This window comes from Mustela lutreola, chromosome 5, assembly GCF_030435805.1.
Source record: "Mustela lutreola isolate mMusLut2 chromosome 5, mMusLut2.pri, whole genome shotgun sequence".
Lineage (NCBI taxonomy): Eukaryota > Metazoa > Chordata > Mammalia > Carnivora > Mustelidae > Mustela > Mustela lutreola.
The window spans coordinates 33,782,678-33,798,609 of NC_081294.1; the positions used below are offsets into that span (position 1 = coordinate 33,782,678).

Here is a 15,932-nt window from a genome sequence, read left to right on the forward strand (position 1 = left end):
TCAAAACCCATCTATGTTTTACACTTACAACGCATCTTAATTTGAATTCTAAGTTTGCATCAGAGATACTTGATCTGTTTGGATTTAGTAAAAATCCACAGCTGAAAAACTAGATTCATATCCCAACCTGTTTCAAATATACTTAATTAAATACTTAATTAAAATACTTAATTAAAATTACGTAAAAATTTAACTTATTTAATTCTTCAGTTGCATTAGCCACATTTGCAGTGCTCAGTGGCCACTGATGATTGATGATAACTGAATTGGTCACCTTGGGTACATATGATCTATGTTTTAAATGTCTTATAAAAAAAGGAGATTTATTATATATACTACTTCTAATGGCCTTTTTTCCCCTCATACATTACACATTTAAAATAATTTCCCATCCTGTATTCCCCAGTGGATCCTGAGAAAGGAAAAAATGTCAGTGAAAGTAGGTATGTCAGTAATGGCTGTGAACTTTTTCTCTCTCCCTAACTGGAAAGAAAGAAATTGACCTAAGGCAGTTTGGATCTGACCAATTTTCAAATAAACAGCACCATAAAAAGTGGGTAATAACATGAACAAATGCAAACTAGTCAAATACATGCCTGGTACTAATTAGAATGGGTCATTTCAAATACCATTTTGGATTCGCCTGTTTTTCGACATCGAATTCTTAAAACAGCTTCACCAGGAAATCAACTAGATCCGGTTTTGCAATATTTCATTACTAAGGAACACCTGCATCGAAAGTACACGTTTATTATGTTATCTGACTAGAGTCTTAGTTTTGCAATAAAAACGATTCTGCTTCTGTGGGGATTTTTTTTAATCAGCTCTTACCTTTTGGGTATCATGACAGCTAGATCAGTAAAACTAAAAATTGGGGAAATATCATTTCTATCAATTCAGCTGCCATATTGGTATTTTGTCTTTGTTAAGGCAAACTACAAGTTCCTCAATCTGTCATATTTTTCTACCTATAAATATGCTGACATTCTTCTACGGATGCTGTTGACCACTCTCCTTTTAAAAACCTTATACAAATCAGGGGGTGTAGGTAGCTTTAGGTGGTGGTTCCTTTTGTCTTTGCCAAATTACGAACCAGATAGGAGCACATTTTCCCCCATATGGCTTAATATACTTTATAATATTACTTTTTTTAAAAAGTATTTATATATTTATTTGACAGAGATCACAAGTAGGCAGAGAGGCAGGCAGAGAGAGAGGGGGAAGCAGACTCCCCGCAGAGCAGAGAGCACAATGGGTGTGGGTCTCCATTCCAGGATGCTGGGATCATGACCTGAACCAAAGACAGAGGCTTTAACCCCCTCAGCCACCCAGGTGCCCCTGTAATATTACTTTTAATAAAGTTTATGTGGGGGGCTCTTCAAGAAATAGCCTAGTCTTCATATTAAATTCATCTGATATCTATCATCTCTATGTAAATATCTCTGAAATCCAGTACTGACTTCCCTCTCTCATTCAGTCTTGGGTCTTCTACCATCAACTTCCCTCCAGACATATCTTATACTTCTATAAGCCTTTAAATCACTATTAAATCACTTTAACACCCCAAATCCCAAGATGGTCATTTAATCTTCTCATTCCCGAGCAGCTCAGATCCCCAAATCTTGATTTCTATCAATATCACCATCTTTCATCCACACATATAACTATATACTCATTCATTTATGATAGACACATTTTATTTATTATCTCCAGAATCCATTCATCTCCAAGTCTTGTCCGTATTTCTCAGTGATACCAAGTTAAGAAAGTATGAGGGGCAGATTTATCCTAAGAAAAATCCACTTTGTACATGTGTTACCTATCCTAAAACTTCAGGTGACTTTCTGATTAATGTGAGTTGAACTTCTGGGGCCCCTGAGTGATGCAGTCAGTTGAGCATCCGACTCTTAGTTTTAGCTCAGGTCCTGATCTCAGGGAACTGGGATGGTGGGATCCAGCCTCTGCCACCCCCCGCCCCCCACCACCAACTCCAAGTTCAGTGGGGAATCTGCTTGGGGATTTCTCTTCCTTCCCCTCTGCTCCTCGCCTCACCTCACGCTAAATTAATTAATTAATCAATTAATCTTTTTAAAAAAATATGAATTGAACTGCTGTTTTGGCCTAGTCCTCTCTTACCATCCAATTTCATTCCCCTTTATTCATAAATTCAAACCTTATTCTGTCTCTCCCCTCCAGCGACCACTCTGAACTAATCAGACCAGAGCCATACCCAGGACTTTGGTACCATCTGAGGGTTTACCCATAGTGTTAAGTTCACATCCACCCCTCACTATTCCTTACCTATCACAATCTTCTCTGTCGTTTAAATCTAATTTTAAGCCCTTCAGTTCAGTGGGTGATTGTCGTGCCCCGCCCCCAACCAGCCCACCCACTCTTTATTTCATTTTCAGGTATGCTTCCTCTTTTCCCAATTTGATTTGCCTATCTTGTTTAATTCTTGAGGTAAAAAACCATTATTTTGATTGCTTTGGTATTCTCCCGTGTGCCCTGTACAATTCTAGGAGTTCAACAAATACTTGCTAATTTTAAAAATAAAGAGAATTGAACTAATTGCTTTCTTGGCCCGGAGTTGGTTATAACATGTTGGGAAAAACCTTGTGTTTAATCTCCCATCTCTTCTCATGTGTTTATGTACTGTTTTATAGCCAGGAATAAAAGGCAGTATATCACAGTTCTGACTGTGATTCAGAGGCTCCTCTGCTGGGCAGTTTACAGAATTAAAACTCTCACCAGCTTTTCAACAAACGGGCTCTCCCTTGAGGAAGTTGGGGGGGACGTGGGGGAGGTCAGGCAAAATGCCTCAGGCTTTGAAAGTGGAAATGGCGTGAGTTCCATTATGCAAGAATGGAAGCTTGTCTCCCCCACCCAACCACCACCCCACCCCAAATTAAAAGCTTGCCGTGAGACTATCGCCCAAGAATGCATAAATATCAGCAGAAATTTAGAGGTTTTTCCTAGAAAACTATTGCAAACTTAAAAAGCCAGTCGGCCAAGGTATGTGTTTGGTAGATTCCTCTGGACAGTACCTGCCTCTACAGAGAGACTTATATTGGGGAAGGGAACTAATGGGACTTTCTCCTGCTCCCATCTGGCACATTATTGACGGACGACCCCGAAGTTTCTTTCATACTGTGTGTTTTTGGCACGTTGTCCTCTCCTAGGGCAGTTTTCTCCCAGCGAACACCTAGTAAAGAAGGACCCTCTTACCTAGAAGCTGCCATAGGGAGTCCTGCAAAACAGAAGAGGGCAGGTTCCAGTCAAATGAACAGCGTCCATGAGCCCAGGCTGTGTGCCGGCCCTGGGACCGATCCCTAGGGGACAGCTTTCACAGTCAGCCCCACTGAGCCAGCAGCTGGGGAAGCAGGACTTGGTTTTGAGGAAGCAGTGAGCTCCTCCCAAATCCTGCTCCCTAGTTGGAGCTCCGGTGGGGGCCGTTCGCAATGCTCTCCGCGTGCTCACTGGTTCTCAGCTCCTCTGCGGGAGAATGGCAGTTTTAAATACCTTCTTCTTTGACCGTGGGAGTGTGGAATAGTGTGATTGTAGATTGCTTGAAGATTCTGATTTGTTGGTTTCAGTGTAAGAGACAGACCGCGTGCTTTGGAGCTAGGTTGTGATCATTTGGAAGAGTTGTGAAGTTCACTTGCAGACAGCAGCCTTCAAAAGTTTGGGCATGGGAGGGAGGCAACTCCTATCCGTCGGAAGCAAGATTCACTCGTGTCAGGCATCTGCCAAGTATCTTTGAAATATTTGACGAGGCAACTTCCAAACCAGAGAAAGCAGCCTTCTGAGCAATGCAAACGTATTTATATCTTTATTCAGTTGGGAGGCCAAAAACCCTACCTGGGAATTCGAATTCTTTTACGACCTTGATATCCAGAGAGCACGACCGTGCCAAGGGAGGTTTCTCTACCTGACACTACGTGCATTGGGCGATTGCTAGTAAAACCAACACTATGCATACGGCCCAATTCCTCCATGCTTTTCCTACTTTAAAAAAAAAAATTTTTTTAAATCAATTTTAGAAGGAAATATCCAGTTACCAACAGGATGGCATTTTCAGCCTTTAGAATACTTATTTTTAGCCTCTTTACGTATTTCTTCGGGAAGCTTCAAGCTTGGATTACACGGCCTATTCACCTACTGATAAAGGATCTAAGGAGAGATGCTCTGAGGTTCACGTTTACAAAGTTGATGAGGATTCAAGGCCATTAGCTCAGAAGAATTTAAAACATGGATGTTACAATAACCATAACCCACATTTGCATGAACTCTCGTAATTGGCCAAGTGTGTTCCTGTGCAGGGTCCCGCTCGGTTCTGCTGGTGACCCCAGGAGGCAGTGTTGGAGGCCGTTCCTTACACACTCAGCACACACGTGTGTGTTCAGACACAGGGAGATGCTTAGTTTATGCAGAGGTGGGTATTCTTAGACTTTTTCAAGAACATAAAATCACATGGAACAACAACAACAGAAAAATGATGGGCCCTCTGCTATCTGGAAATGAAAATAAGAAACATCATATTTGATGCCTGTTCAGCATTACTAAGGACTACACCGTTCACTCCAGTACCCACGAGAACAAACGTTCTTGTTCATCACTTTAGCCTGACTAGGGGTAATGAGAAGGGCTGTTTCGTTTTTGTCAAGGATGTGTAACAGTGAAAATGAAGCCGGAGGGAGGCCCTGGTGGAGAGCCTGGGGTGATGTTCAGGTGTGCCCGAGCGATGAGGAAGTCATGTAATGTTATGGAAATCATGCGGCTGAGCTGGAAAGGAGCTGGCATTGGTTGTCAGAGGTAGCCGCAGCCCAAAGGACAGTGTGCTGAGTTCATTTTAAACCAGCCCAGGCTTGTCTCTTCAGAGATCTAGAAGTGGACACCTGGATTATTGGTTCCAAAGAAGCTTATTTCCTCCAGGTAATGGCGTGTGCTGGCCAAGGCACATCTCCCCTGTTCATCAAACTGAAGGGATCCAGGCGTGGACACACTTGTGATCCCAAATAGCTAGCAAGGCTGCAAACCGACCTTTCTTTGAGTCTGGGGTGGTCACATTCCTGGGCCTTTCAGAGACCACTCTCCTCCTAGAACAGAGAACCCAGGACACCAGATGTCCTGAGGAGGCCACCTACGCAGCACTGATGCTTCCGAGTATGTTGCTTCTCGTCTTCTCCTTTTTGCTGTCTTCTAGCTAAACCATCCCATGATGGCTTGTCAGTGCAGGCTTCAGACGAGTAGTGGAGCTCTTTCATCCACGGGGAAGCACACTGGAGAAGCCTTACTATTACAATGTGTTCTTGTGTTTTTCCTTTTATGGCTTGTCCGGCTCAAGGCCCTGTGCTTGGTGATCCTGCTGACGAGTTTTTCTATTTCCAGATCTAGTTAAAGTGAAGCCGCCTGGCCCTGTTATTGAAGCAGTTGTGTGTGTTGGGGGTGGGGGGGTCTTTTGTGGTGAGGTAGTTCTAGGGCTATAGGCCAGGGTGTGAAAATCTCTATCGTGTCCATGCTGTTTCCTAATGCAAGCTCCCCTGGAAGTGGAATTTATGATAAACCTACTGTTTGCCCTCATGAGACTCGGGGCAACAAAAGACGTACCAGGATTCCCTCAAGAACTGGCATGCACGTCCGCTCATTCATGGTTCAGCTAGTTTTTAAATAGTGTGCAGCGATAATGGTCTGCTTTTAGTTGGCTGTGTCTGATTCTTTTTCGTGTGCTTGCAGGTCCTACAGGTATGGATCTCTGGCAGGTGCTGTTGACCTTGGCAGTGGCAGGCTCGAGCAATGCTGTTTCTGGGAGTGAAGGTGAGTTCTTCTTTCCCATTCTCGCCCCCTGTGTTTTGAAATAACACTGAACGTTACTTATTAAATGTAAGTTCTTTGGATGATTTAATTAAATGGGGTGAGTTTTAAGTAACAGCACATGGGAAACTTGTCTTAGCTTTAAAATCATAAGCTAGGAGGACTTTCCCATGGATGTTTTAAGAGGAATGCAATTTCGGCATCTGATGTTTGCACATCGAAAATAAATGCTGCAAACCATGCCGAGGGCATTTATAGTGAAGGCGAGCCAGGTCTCTTGGTCCAGGGAGAGACACTGAAATGGCACTGGAGGGTTGTTATTAACCTAATGATCACTCTGCTCAGCCGTGACTAAGGATATCATCCCCGGTTTCCAGAGCTCAGAATTAAGGTCTCGGAATCAGAGTCTCTGGGAGTGGAAATGGCAGATTTCAAATAAATTTCCCCTTTCACGTTCTGGGTGATTACTGTTTGGCAAAGTTTGAAGGAAGACATAACAGATAATAGTTGAATAATGTACTCAGAACTCATGAGTTCCTGGGCCATCTCTGAATTCTCCTGGCCTTTTTTTTATTATGCCATCTTCCTCATGGAGAAGTCTGAGTACATTCAAACATATGTTTCATGGCACAAATAAGAGTAATGAACGGGAATGAGAAGGAGAATTTTTCTGTCCAGAAAGGAAACTGCTTTTAAAGGGGTGGGAGACTTTTATAAAAGATTGTTTTGTTTTTTTTTTTTTATAAGATTTTATTTATTTACTTGACAGACAGAGATCACAAGTAGGCAGAGAGGCAGACAGAGAGACAGGAGGAAACATGGTCCCTGCTGAGCAGAGAGCCCGATGTGGGGCTCGATCCCAGCACCCTGGGATCATGACCTGAGCCGAAGGCAGAGGCTTTAACCCCCAAGCCACCCAGGCGCCCCTAAAAAATTGTCTTGAGTACTTGATTTTTTTTTTCCTTGCTCGGTCATCAACATGAGAAATAAACAGTCTATTTCTCCTGTGCTGTGTCACCACATTCAGTTGTTGCTTTAAGAGTAGCTGATTCTCCTACTCACTGGGCAACTCCTGCTGGAAAACACAGTTTAACCAGCAGAGGTAATGCCTTAAGATGTCCTCCCTGACCTTTGTGCCAAAAATAAATCTGTAGTAGTAAGTTGCTGAGGACAACCAGAGTAAAAAAAAAAAAAAAAAAAAAAAGATAAATAAATAAAATAAGAAGGGCAAAATATGTTATTTTATCTTGTAAAGCAATTTAAAAATATTTGTAGAAAAGAAGTCATAATTGTTTGAAATATTTTTGGGTCTCCCTGGTGTTATAATGTCAACATTATGCAAGTGAAACATGGAGAGAATTGCAGGCTCCATTTCAGCAACTTTTCCCATGGCTGGTTTTAGACCCTGGTTCTGAGCCAAAGAATTACAGCTGAGATCCTCGGCTGTTCCAGAGTCATGGTGGTTTAATCTCTACTTTCTTCGTTAAGGTGGCTTTCACTCCAAAGGGCTAGGCTTGAGGAATTTAAAAAACCTGTGAAATGAAAAGCATGGCAGAGGCAATCTTATAGAAAATTAAAAATGTGTCCCCAGCTGCAAGATTAGAGCTCAAGTTACATTTAGACCTAGAGGCTCTGCAAAGAGCATCTATTTTCGCTGCTTTGACATTTTAGCTTTGACATAAACCTTTAACTTCATAAGGAGAATGGAGAAAACAACACCATTAACTGGTTTTCTCTTTGCTTTTTCTTTTGCTTTCTGGTAGTGTTCTGTTGGCTTTGTCTCTTTGGGAGTAGCAGAGATAAGAAAATGCAGTGGCTTACAGCAAACAATTCACATAGCCAGCCAGTACTTAAACACAGTAATTTAGCAAAGGAAAAAAATGTCTTTCTCCTTTTTTTTTTTTTCTTTTCTAAGTTAGTGGGCTAATCGAATTCTTTTGGAATATGTGGCTACTCCAGAGTTCTACCTTAAAATGGCCTAGGATGGTTAAGGATGAGTCTGGTGTTTCGATCAGAAGGTGTGGAGGAACGTGTTTGAACACGAGCATGCACACATATGAGTGTGTTTACCAGTTCTGGCCATTTATCTCATAAGTTCTGCCAAAGTGATCACGTGACATAACACGGCTTGAATCTCAGATGACATTCAGAGGCACTGCGGTTCTTCTTCTGCCAGGTCCGGACTGTAGCCAATTTTTTTTTTTTTTTTTTAATGTTCTTTCCCATGTATAAGGCAGACTGAAAATATAGGTAAGGATTTAAAACAAAACAAAACACTCCTGTAGTTTTACCAGGCATTCATTTGAATTCAGTTTGGCCGGGGAAGGAGGTGACAATGCGGAATAAGGGATCTGGAAGGTGTGACCTGGTAGAGTCCCCCGGGAGCTGGGAGAGGATGACAGATCTGTATGCTCAGGGAGGGTTGGCACTTGAAGCCTGGAGCAGGGTTTTTCCTGTTGGGACAGATAAGCCGTTAGAAATATACTGGCCCTGATTGCCCCATGGGCAATTTAATATATACCTAATTAAATTAAATATATGCCTAATTAAATTAATATACACCTAATAAATATACGCCTAATTGCCCCGTGGGCAATTTAATGAGAACCCAACGTCAAACAGTGCACCATGGTGTCAGCCCAAGGGTTGTAATAGGTGCTGTCTCTTTGTCTTCCATCCATAGTGTTAGTCCCCACACCTGCTCCCAATACCGGTGACATCGTCTCAGGGAGAAGTTCTTACTCCCCAATTGGGAATGACCAGCAATGCTTTATTTTCAGAGGGCTTCACAGGGTCAAACTGTCAGCTGATTACATCAGAACTACTGCTCCTGGGATGATGATTTTAGGGAGAAATGTGCATAAAGAGGAGACAGCTATAAATGCTCTTGAGAGGAAGGCCTATTATAAATTGGGTCATACCTCTGTTATATGACCGAGGTCATACCTCTGTTATATGACCGAGGTCATACCTCGGTCCACAACTGAGCATCCTCTTTGACCTCCCAACCTAACATGGGAGCACACAGGCCCCTGCCCTGAAGAAGTCCAGCCTCGTTGGGATATGAGAAACTTCTAGAAATTAATGAGAAACTCTATAGCTTTAAGGTCTAAATTATGTAATGAATACAGGTGGTCATGATGCTCAGAAAAAGAATATATCAAGGTGGACTGGAATAGTTAATTCACATTCAGTGTACAGATTGATTGATTGATTGATTAATTAACAATTGATTTTAGAGCTTTCTGTTTTCAAAGATTCAACTTAGGGCTACAAGGAAAATAGTGATTCTTCCCTCAAGGAATTTAGCATGAGCTAAGAGATCAGGAATCTACACAAAGAATTACCATAGGAGACAGTGTCCATGAACTATCAAAATAGTGGCCCGAAATCCACTGTTTGGGAGAAGGGAGGTGAGGAGAGTCATCTTCTCCTGTAGTGAATCAGGGAGAACTTCCTGAAGGAAGGCAGGGTTATTTCAGCAGACCTAGTACTAGGTGAAGACTTTAAAAGGCTGAGAAGAGCAGGTGACTACAGAAAGGACGCATGTGGTAGACGAATAACATGAACAGAAGCTCACAGGTCGAGCTAGGGGGTGTACGCAGAGAATGGCTCGTTCGGTTACTGAGTTTATACTGTGTACAGGCACTGTACTAGGCAACGAGTGACTCTATTTTACGTATTTGGCGTTTGGTAGATATTTTTTTGAGCGCTTACTTTGTAGAAAGCATAGAGTTCGTTTGGCCAGAGTATGTTGTACGTGAGCAACTAGATCTGTAATTACTCACTTTGGAAGTCAACTTAGGTTGCTAGATTTGAGTTAAATTATAGAAGGGCCTACAGATGGCAAAGGCTTTGTGGAAAGGCAGGTCTTGCTGGGCCTTGGAGAGGGAAAGATGGTATTTAGAGAAGAAGAGAAATGAGAGGAGTATGGGGCATATCCAGCAAGTCATAGTTCTTTCCAAAGTTGTAGGCCAGGAAGAAGTGCTTATGATGGAACATTATGTGTGTGTGTGTGTGTGTGTGTGTGTGTATGTGTGTGTGTGTGATATTTACAGATAGCATATATAATATTGTGTGTAATGGCTATCATATGTGTGTGTGTATATAGATATACACACACATATATAGATATATACACACACATATATATGGCATGGCTTGCAGGCAGAGCACATAATTAGTATTTTATCACTCCAAAGATTAAAAGGTACTACATCCTTCTGTATCAGTCAAGTTAAAAATTTACACTGGGAATAAGATGCCATGTCCTAAAGGAATCAGGATCCTCAAAATAATGTTGTCTCTATATCTTTGAACATTTTTTATAAACCTGTGCAAATATATACAGCACTTTTGGGGTGGGGAGGAACCACCTCTGTTCTTATTGCTAACAGATAGGAAACAATGACCCAGTAGAAGAAACATTATATTTAAAAAAAAAAAAAAAAAAAGCCTTACCCCCTTACAGTGAGGTTCCGCAGAGCCCTGACAAGTTGCCAAGACATAGAGGATAGATATCAAGCAAGTATTAGAGTCATGGTTATAGTTGGTAAACAGTCAATGGTGTGCCCATTACATGTTTTCAAGGAGGAATAGTTCTAGTGTTCTCTTCATACTGGGAGTGAAGAAAACCACCATAGAGCTTTAGATTGCTGTGGTCTTTACTGTCACCAAGAGCAAGAAGAAACCTTTCAGTCTGTTCTCGTGCCATGGCCTGAATCCATGTACACCAGCAACCCTGTGTCCTGGATCCTTGCGGGATTGCTGACCACTTTGGCCCTGGAGTTCAGCAACACATAGCCGGTCAGGTTGAAGAGCCCCTGGCCTTGTCTTTTGGGATGCTGCCTGTGGAGGGGATGAGCACAGACCTTTGCAGGTGGTGGTGACACAACACGTTCTTTCGTTGGGTTTTTATTGAGCACTTTCCTGGATTCAAGGATGGGTTTTAAATTTATGTTCCTACCTTTAGAGAGCATGTAGTTTATAGAAAAGAAGACAGACAAGTCAACATAATTCTGATCCCCTCAGTTTATTACAGAGGTTTAAACAGAGTAATAATACTGTTGGGTTTTCACTTTGGAAAGTATCCCTGTGGTAGGATGAACGTGGATTTGAGAGACATGACTGGAGAGGGCGAGGATTATCATAGGTCGATGTAAAGGTGACCGTTGTGAAAAATAGATCACAGGGATGTTGAGACAGAACCATCTGTACATAGAGTTCAGTTCTGTGTGGGTTTTGGACTTCAGGAACCATTGGAGCTTTCTTCATCCATTTCTAAGTTCTCATCTTTGTAGGTAATGTTAGCAATCTCAGCAGTGACTCACTTGTAATACGGCGAAGTCTCAGAACACAGTTCAGCCCCGTACCCATAAAGTGGGCCTTGCAGGGAGCGGTTCTGTCGGGAGACGATGTGCTGAGACGGATGGCAGCCGTGGGCCATTTCCCAGAACTCCTGCCCGTCCTCGCTCAGGTCCCACGGCTGTCTTCCCACCTCTGCAGTGTGGCTGGGGTATGGCTCAGGCTGCTGTGCCCCCGGGCTCCACAGCGGAGCAGAGGCCTGGCTCCTTTCCCGTGTCATCTCTGGACAATCATGACTCAATCCCGAGACCTGGAACGTACCCCCAGATACTGTATCATCACTGGAGTATGTACTTACCTCATGGAGTTCAATAAAATATATGCAGGATAAGTTGACAGCAGCAAAGCTTTTGCGCTGGGCAGAATCTGGGAGGTCGGTGAGGCTTACACATAGCTAAGTGACTCACCCCTGCAAAGCAGCTGGCAGGGTGAGTGATTAGGTTTGTGCCTCAGCTAATTAGTAAATAAGAGGACTAGGACCACCCAAGAATAGCCTGACCTTGAATGTGGAATTCACGCATGCCAGTGACCTCTAGGATACTTCTAGTCTTCCTCCTTGGACCCCAACGCTTTGGGCATGAGCCAGCTCTGCACAATGTCTCCCTGTCACTTTGCTTCAGTGGCCTAAACTGGGGCTCCTATTATGGGGTGTCGACAGGAACGAGGTTGACATGTGGGCACACTGGGTTTTCTGCCTCTGGTCGGAAGCTAACCCAGGTTTGGTTGTGCAAGAGTCCACTCTGACTGGGAGATCGTCCTCCAGGACATGGGACCCAGCATCCCTCAACCACCCAGCACCTTTTCCCTAGAAAACCCTCTTGGGAAGAACCTGTGGTTAGTGGTTTTCTCCTCACTATGAATTTAAGTCAAGGAGTTATTTTGTCAGAGTTAATTCAGTTTAAACCTTCACTTTAATCTCTCTATGGTAAAAAAAAAAAAAAATGTTAGGCATTTCAGAGCCATCAACGAAGGCATCTTTTAAGCCTAACTCCTACTCATTATACCTGCCAGCTTACCCAGATGCTGTGCCTCTAACTTGTCATCAGGCGAACCCCAGCAGCCACAACCCTCACCTTTTGCCCTCCTATTTGTTCTTTTCCAGCAATTGCATGAGTGTTTAAGTAATGCTGTCAACAGTGTCATTCTCGAACCCAAAGAGACACTTCCTCGTGATCTGTAATGAGTGGTGTAAAAGCGGTAATGATGTGTAACACAAACACACTTTGAAATCTGATGCAATGACCATACAAAGAGAGGATTCTGGGGTGCCCTGACTGGCAGTTAGGGCACAGACTGCAAGGCCCAGGGGCTTGGAGCCCTTCTACGGTGTCTGCTGCAAATCAGAGTTCTCTCTGGTCCGTATTTTTCAAACCTGTTCGAATGAATCCACAGGCTTTCCCCAGGTGCATCTGTCGGGAATCTCTTTCTGTTTATACAACACCTCGCTGACCTTAATCCTTTACCTTAACTAATGACAGTGTATTCATTACATTTTCTTGGCAGGTTGGCAGATATTAGAACGTGAATGATGATGTCCCAACCGTGGTGGAAAGGTTTCAGGATGTTGTTAGTAGGATCTCTCCCCAACGGGCTGAACAGAGGGGTGAGAGGAGGAGGTGGACTCAGGGCCTAGGAGCAGTGCTGTTTGCCGTGTGTCCCTCTTCTAAGTGAGGTTGTAATGACGTCTGTGTTTCAAAGTCTGGATGGAGCTTGAAATGGGCAATGGACTGGCAAAATGACCCCTGTGTACCTCGTTTAATGAAGTATCATGGATGTAAAACTCACTAAACCTTAATATCCAGGAGGAAAGTTTTGTTCATCCCTGTATCCCCCTCCTCACGCATCCTGTCACATACAGTAGATTTATTTGTGGAATGAATGAATGAATCAGAATGTAAATTCTGATCTGGGATGTCTCGGTCATAGCCTACAATTGTTACTAGTGCTCTAATAACAAAGAGCACTTTGTTACTCTTTGTAACATTTTATCTCATTTTAACCAGAGTGGGAGCTGAATTAGGACCTCCTTCCAGCGGGAAAGGTCTGGAAATAGCTGTATAGCTGTGGAAGCTAGAACTAGTGGCCTCAAGAAGCCCCAAGCATCCCTGTGCCCATGCCTCAGCCCTGATTTGTAGGCTTTCTCTGTGGATGGAATCATCTCGTTGTTCTACTGTATATCTCACATGCCACGAAGGCCAGAACTCGGCTCTGTGCTCTGAAGCCAAAGAGCCAGATGCCCTTCCTGAGCCTTGCCAATCTTTTCCCAGGTAACTGAACTCTGTACCCCATGCACCAGCCACTGGCTAATATGCTACATTGAAAGAACCAGTCACCCCGCACAAACCTCTGACACCACATTATCTGTGCCCCACCTACCTGGTTAAATCACCTCAAATATTGACAGACATAGAGAGGTATCCTGCAGATCCCAAATCCAAGTTTTCTCTGTCCCTTTGGACATTGACCTTTGGATTACGAAAAATCTGATTAGAGATTATATGGAAAGCTGGATCAATTTTCCGAGTTCCTTTCCTTAAATATCAGATCTTTCAATCTTCCAATGAGAACCCATCTTGAAGTATGAAACCCTCAAAATTAAAATTCAGAGTTATATTGATAAAATACTTAGTTTCTTGATCTCTGAACATGAAAAAACTGGTGTTTTCTGTATTCCCTAACTTTTTAATAAAATCTTGCAAATTTGTGGAATAAGAAATCATGTTTAGAGCATTTGCCTTCTGGATAACCATGTGCTATGTGTAGGAATTAACAGATTCACATCATGGGAGATTGAATTAGTGTTGTTGACCACTCTGTACTTGGGGGAACTTTGGCCTCCCCAAACACAAGAGGCCACTTTTTAAGGAAAGGACCATTTTGTGTTCTTAACATTTAGGACATATCCTCCCTTCTCTACCCAGCACTGACCCAGCTGCTTTCTTGGTTGGAGCAAGAGGCACCATGCTTTTCTTAACAATAGATGATGATGGAAGAATGTGTTGTGATGGGAGCAGAACAGGGAAATGGGCAGGAGTCCGTCCAAGAGCCCTGCTCCACATCAGGGCAGTTCGGCCAGATCTAGCAAGGAGTAGAATGCACTGAAGTCCCCAAGGGGCCATGCTGCGACAGCCCTGGCTGGGCTCACAAACTGGTGTGTGACTGTGCCCAGCTGCCCATGTGAGCTGTGCCAGCATCATATTCTCTGGATGTTTGCTCTGAACTTCATGAGCACAGTGGACTAACTCTCCCACCCTTTCTGTCAGCATTAAGCCTGACTTCCTGGAAAGCTCTGATCGAGGAACAGAAGAGCCAGATTGATTTCTGAGCATACCCAGGCTGTATCTGTATGGCAGACTCATGTTTATTTTAGCCATTATGGATGTGAAAGGCAAAAGTGTAGCTACTCTCTCTTCTGCTTGGACTGTCTTGTCTGATTTCCATGGATGGGTCTAAAAACTTAGGTTCCTGGGTCCGAAAAACTTACCCTAAGGAAAAAAATAGAATACCAAGCACTTTCTTTAACATGAAATGTATCTAAAACAGAACTCTTCCCTGTTGAACGTAGGCGGTGATTTCTCCAACGTGTTCATTGGGAGCGGGTTGCTATGAATCCAGAGTCAGAGCCTCTGAGATGGGGAGAGGCAACTGATGCCTCAAAGCAGAAGGTAGAAGGAAAAGACTGAAACTCCAGGCTGTCATGAGACTGGCTGCCTCCCAGCCCACAGTGGGCATTCAGTTATTTAGTTGGTAGGACCCAGTTGGATTTGCACTTGATTTGGTTATGCAAGATGCCCCTCTGGTGCTGTCATCTTGCCTTGGCTCTCACCTCCTTGAGGGAGCAACAACCAGCCAGAGGCTTAAACTGTGAGAGGGTTGAGGGAACCTGGGAAGGAGCTCCCTGAGGAAACGAGAGGCTTGTCAGGCAGCCTTGGCTGACACTCAGAGAGCCTGCAGAGGTGCTCGGAGGGGAAGGGTCAATAAGCAAGTCTCTGTACCAGTCCTATCAGACTCCCGTGTCTTTCTTCCCTCCTGATGAGAAGAAGCAGTCCCGGTTAGGGATTTCAGAGTATTGATCTTGAACTTTGTCAGAATTGGGTTTGAAATGCAGCTGTGCCATTTATGAGTAACAATGTGTGCCTAAAAGAAGCAGTGCAGTTGCACAAGAAAGTTTGGGAAGCTAATTATAATAATGCCTTCAGGAAACTGCTGAGAAGAGGATTCTAATGTTTAAGGGGTTTTCAACAGCAGAACCGATGTTGTAGCGTAGACTTTTATTAAATGAGACACTTCTATAGGAATCATTTTTACAATGAATATTTAGAGGATAAGTTTGTTTAAAAAAAACTGTAGGGCTCTAGTTCTTGGTTTTTTTTTTTTATTAAGGATTTTATTTATTGATTTGACAGAAATCACAAGCAGGCAGAGAGGTAGGCAGAGAGAGAGAGGAGGAAGCAGGCTCCCTGCCGAGCAGAGAGCCCGATGCGGGGCTCGATCCCAGGACCCTGGGACTATGACCCGAGCCGAAGGCGGAGGCTTTAACCCACTGAGCCACCCAGGCACCCCAGTTCTTGTATTTTTAATAAAATTGAATTTGACCAATTCAGCAGGTGGGTCTCTAGTGAGTTGGCTCTGATGCTGGTGGTGATACTGGGAAAGTCAGTTCAGTCCAGTGAGCGCTTCCTGAGCATTTGCTGTGAGGCAGACAATGTCGGGGGGAGTGAGGCCGGGACCCCAGGTTAGTCTGTCGGTGAACT

General features: G+C 43.5%; 1 protein-coding gene across 4 annotated transcripts in view; it reads left to right on the forward strand.

Annotated features, from left to right (window-relative positions):
• Nucleotides 1-15,932, forward strand: part of GHR (growth hormone receptor) — a 270,645-nt gene that overhangs the window by 114,311 nt on the left and 140,402 nt on the right. For 3 of the 4 annotated variants that reach the window (XM_059173899.1, XM_059173897.1, XM_059173898.1), the window contains exon 2: nucleotides 5,737-5,817. In XM_059173899.1, the coding sequence (XP_059029882.1) occupies nucleotides 5,748-5,817 (70 nt within the window). In that variant the 5' untranslated portion in view covers nucleotides 5,737-5,747. Of the gene's footprint in view, nucleotides 1-4,322; nucleotides 4,436-5,736; nucleotides 5,818-15,932 lie in introns of all 4 variants that reach the window. The other variant, XM_059173896.1, reaches the window with a different exon arrangement.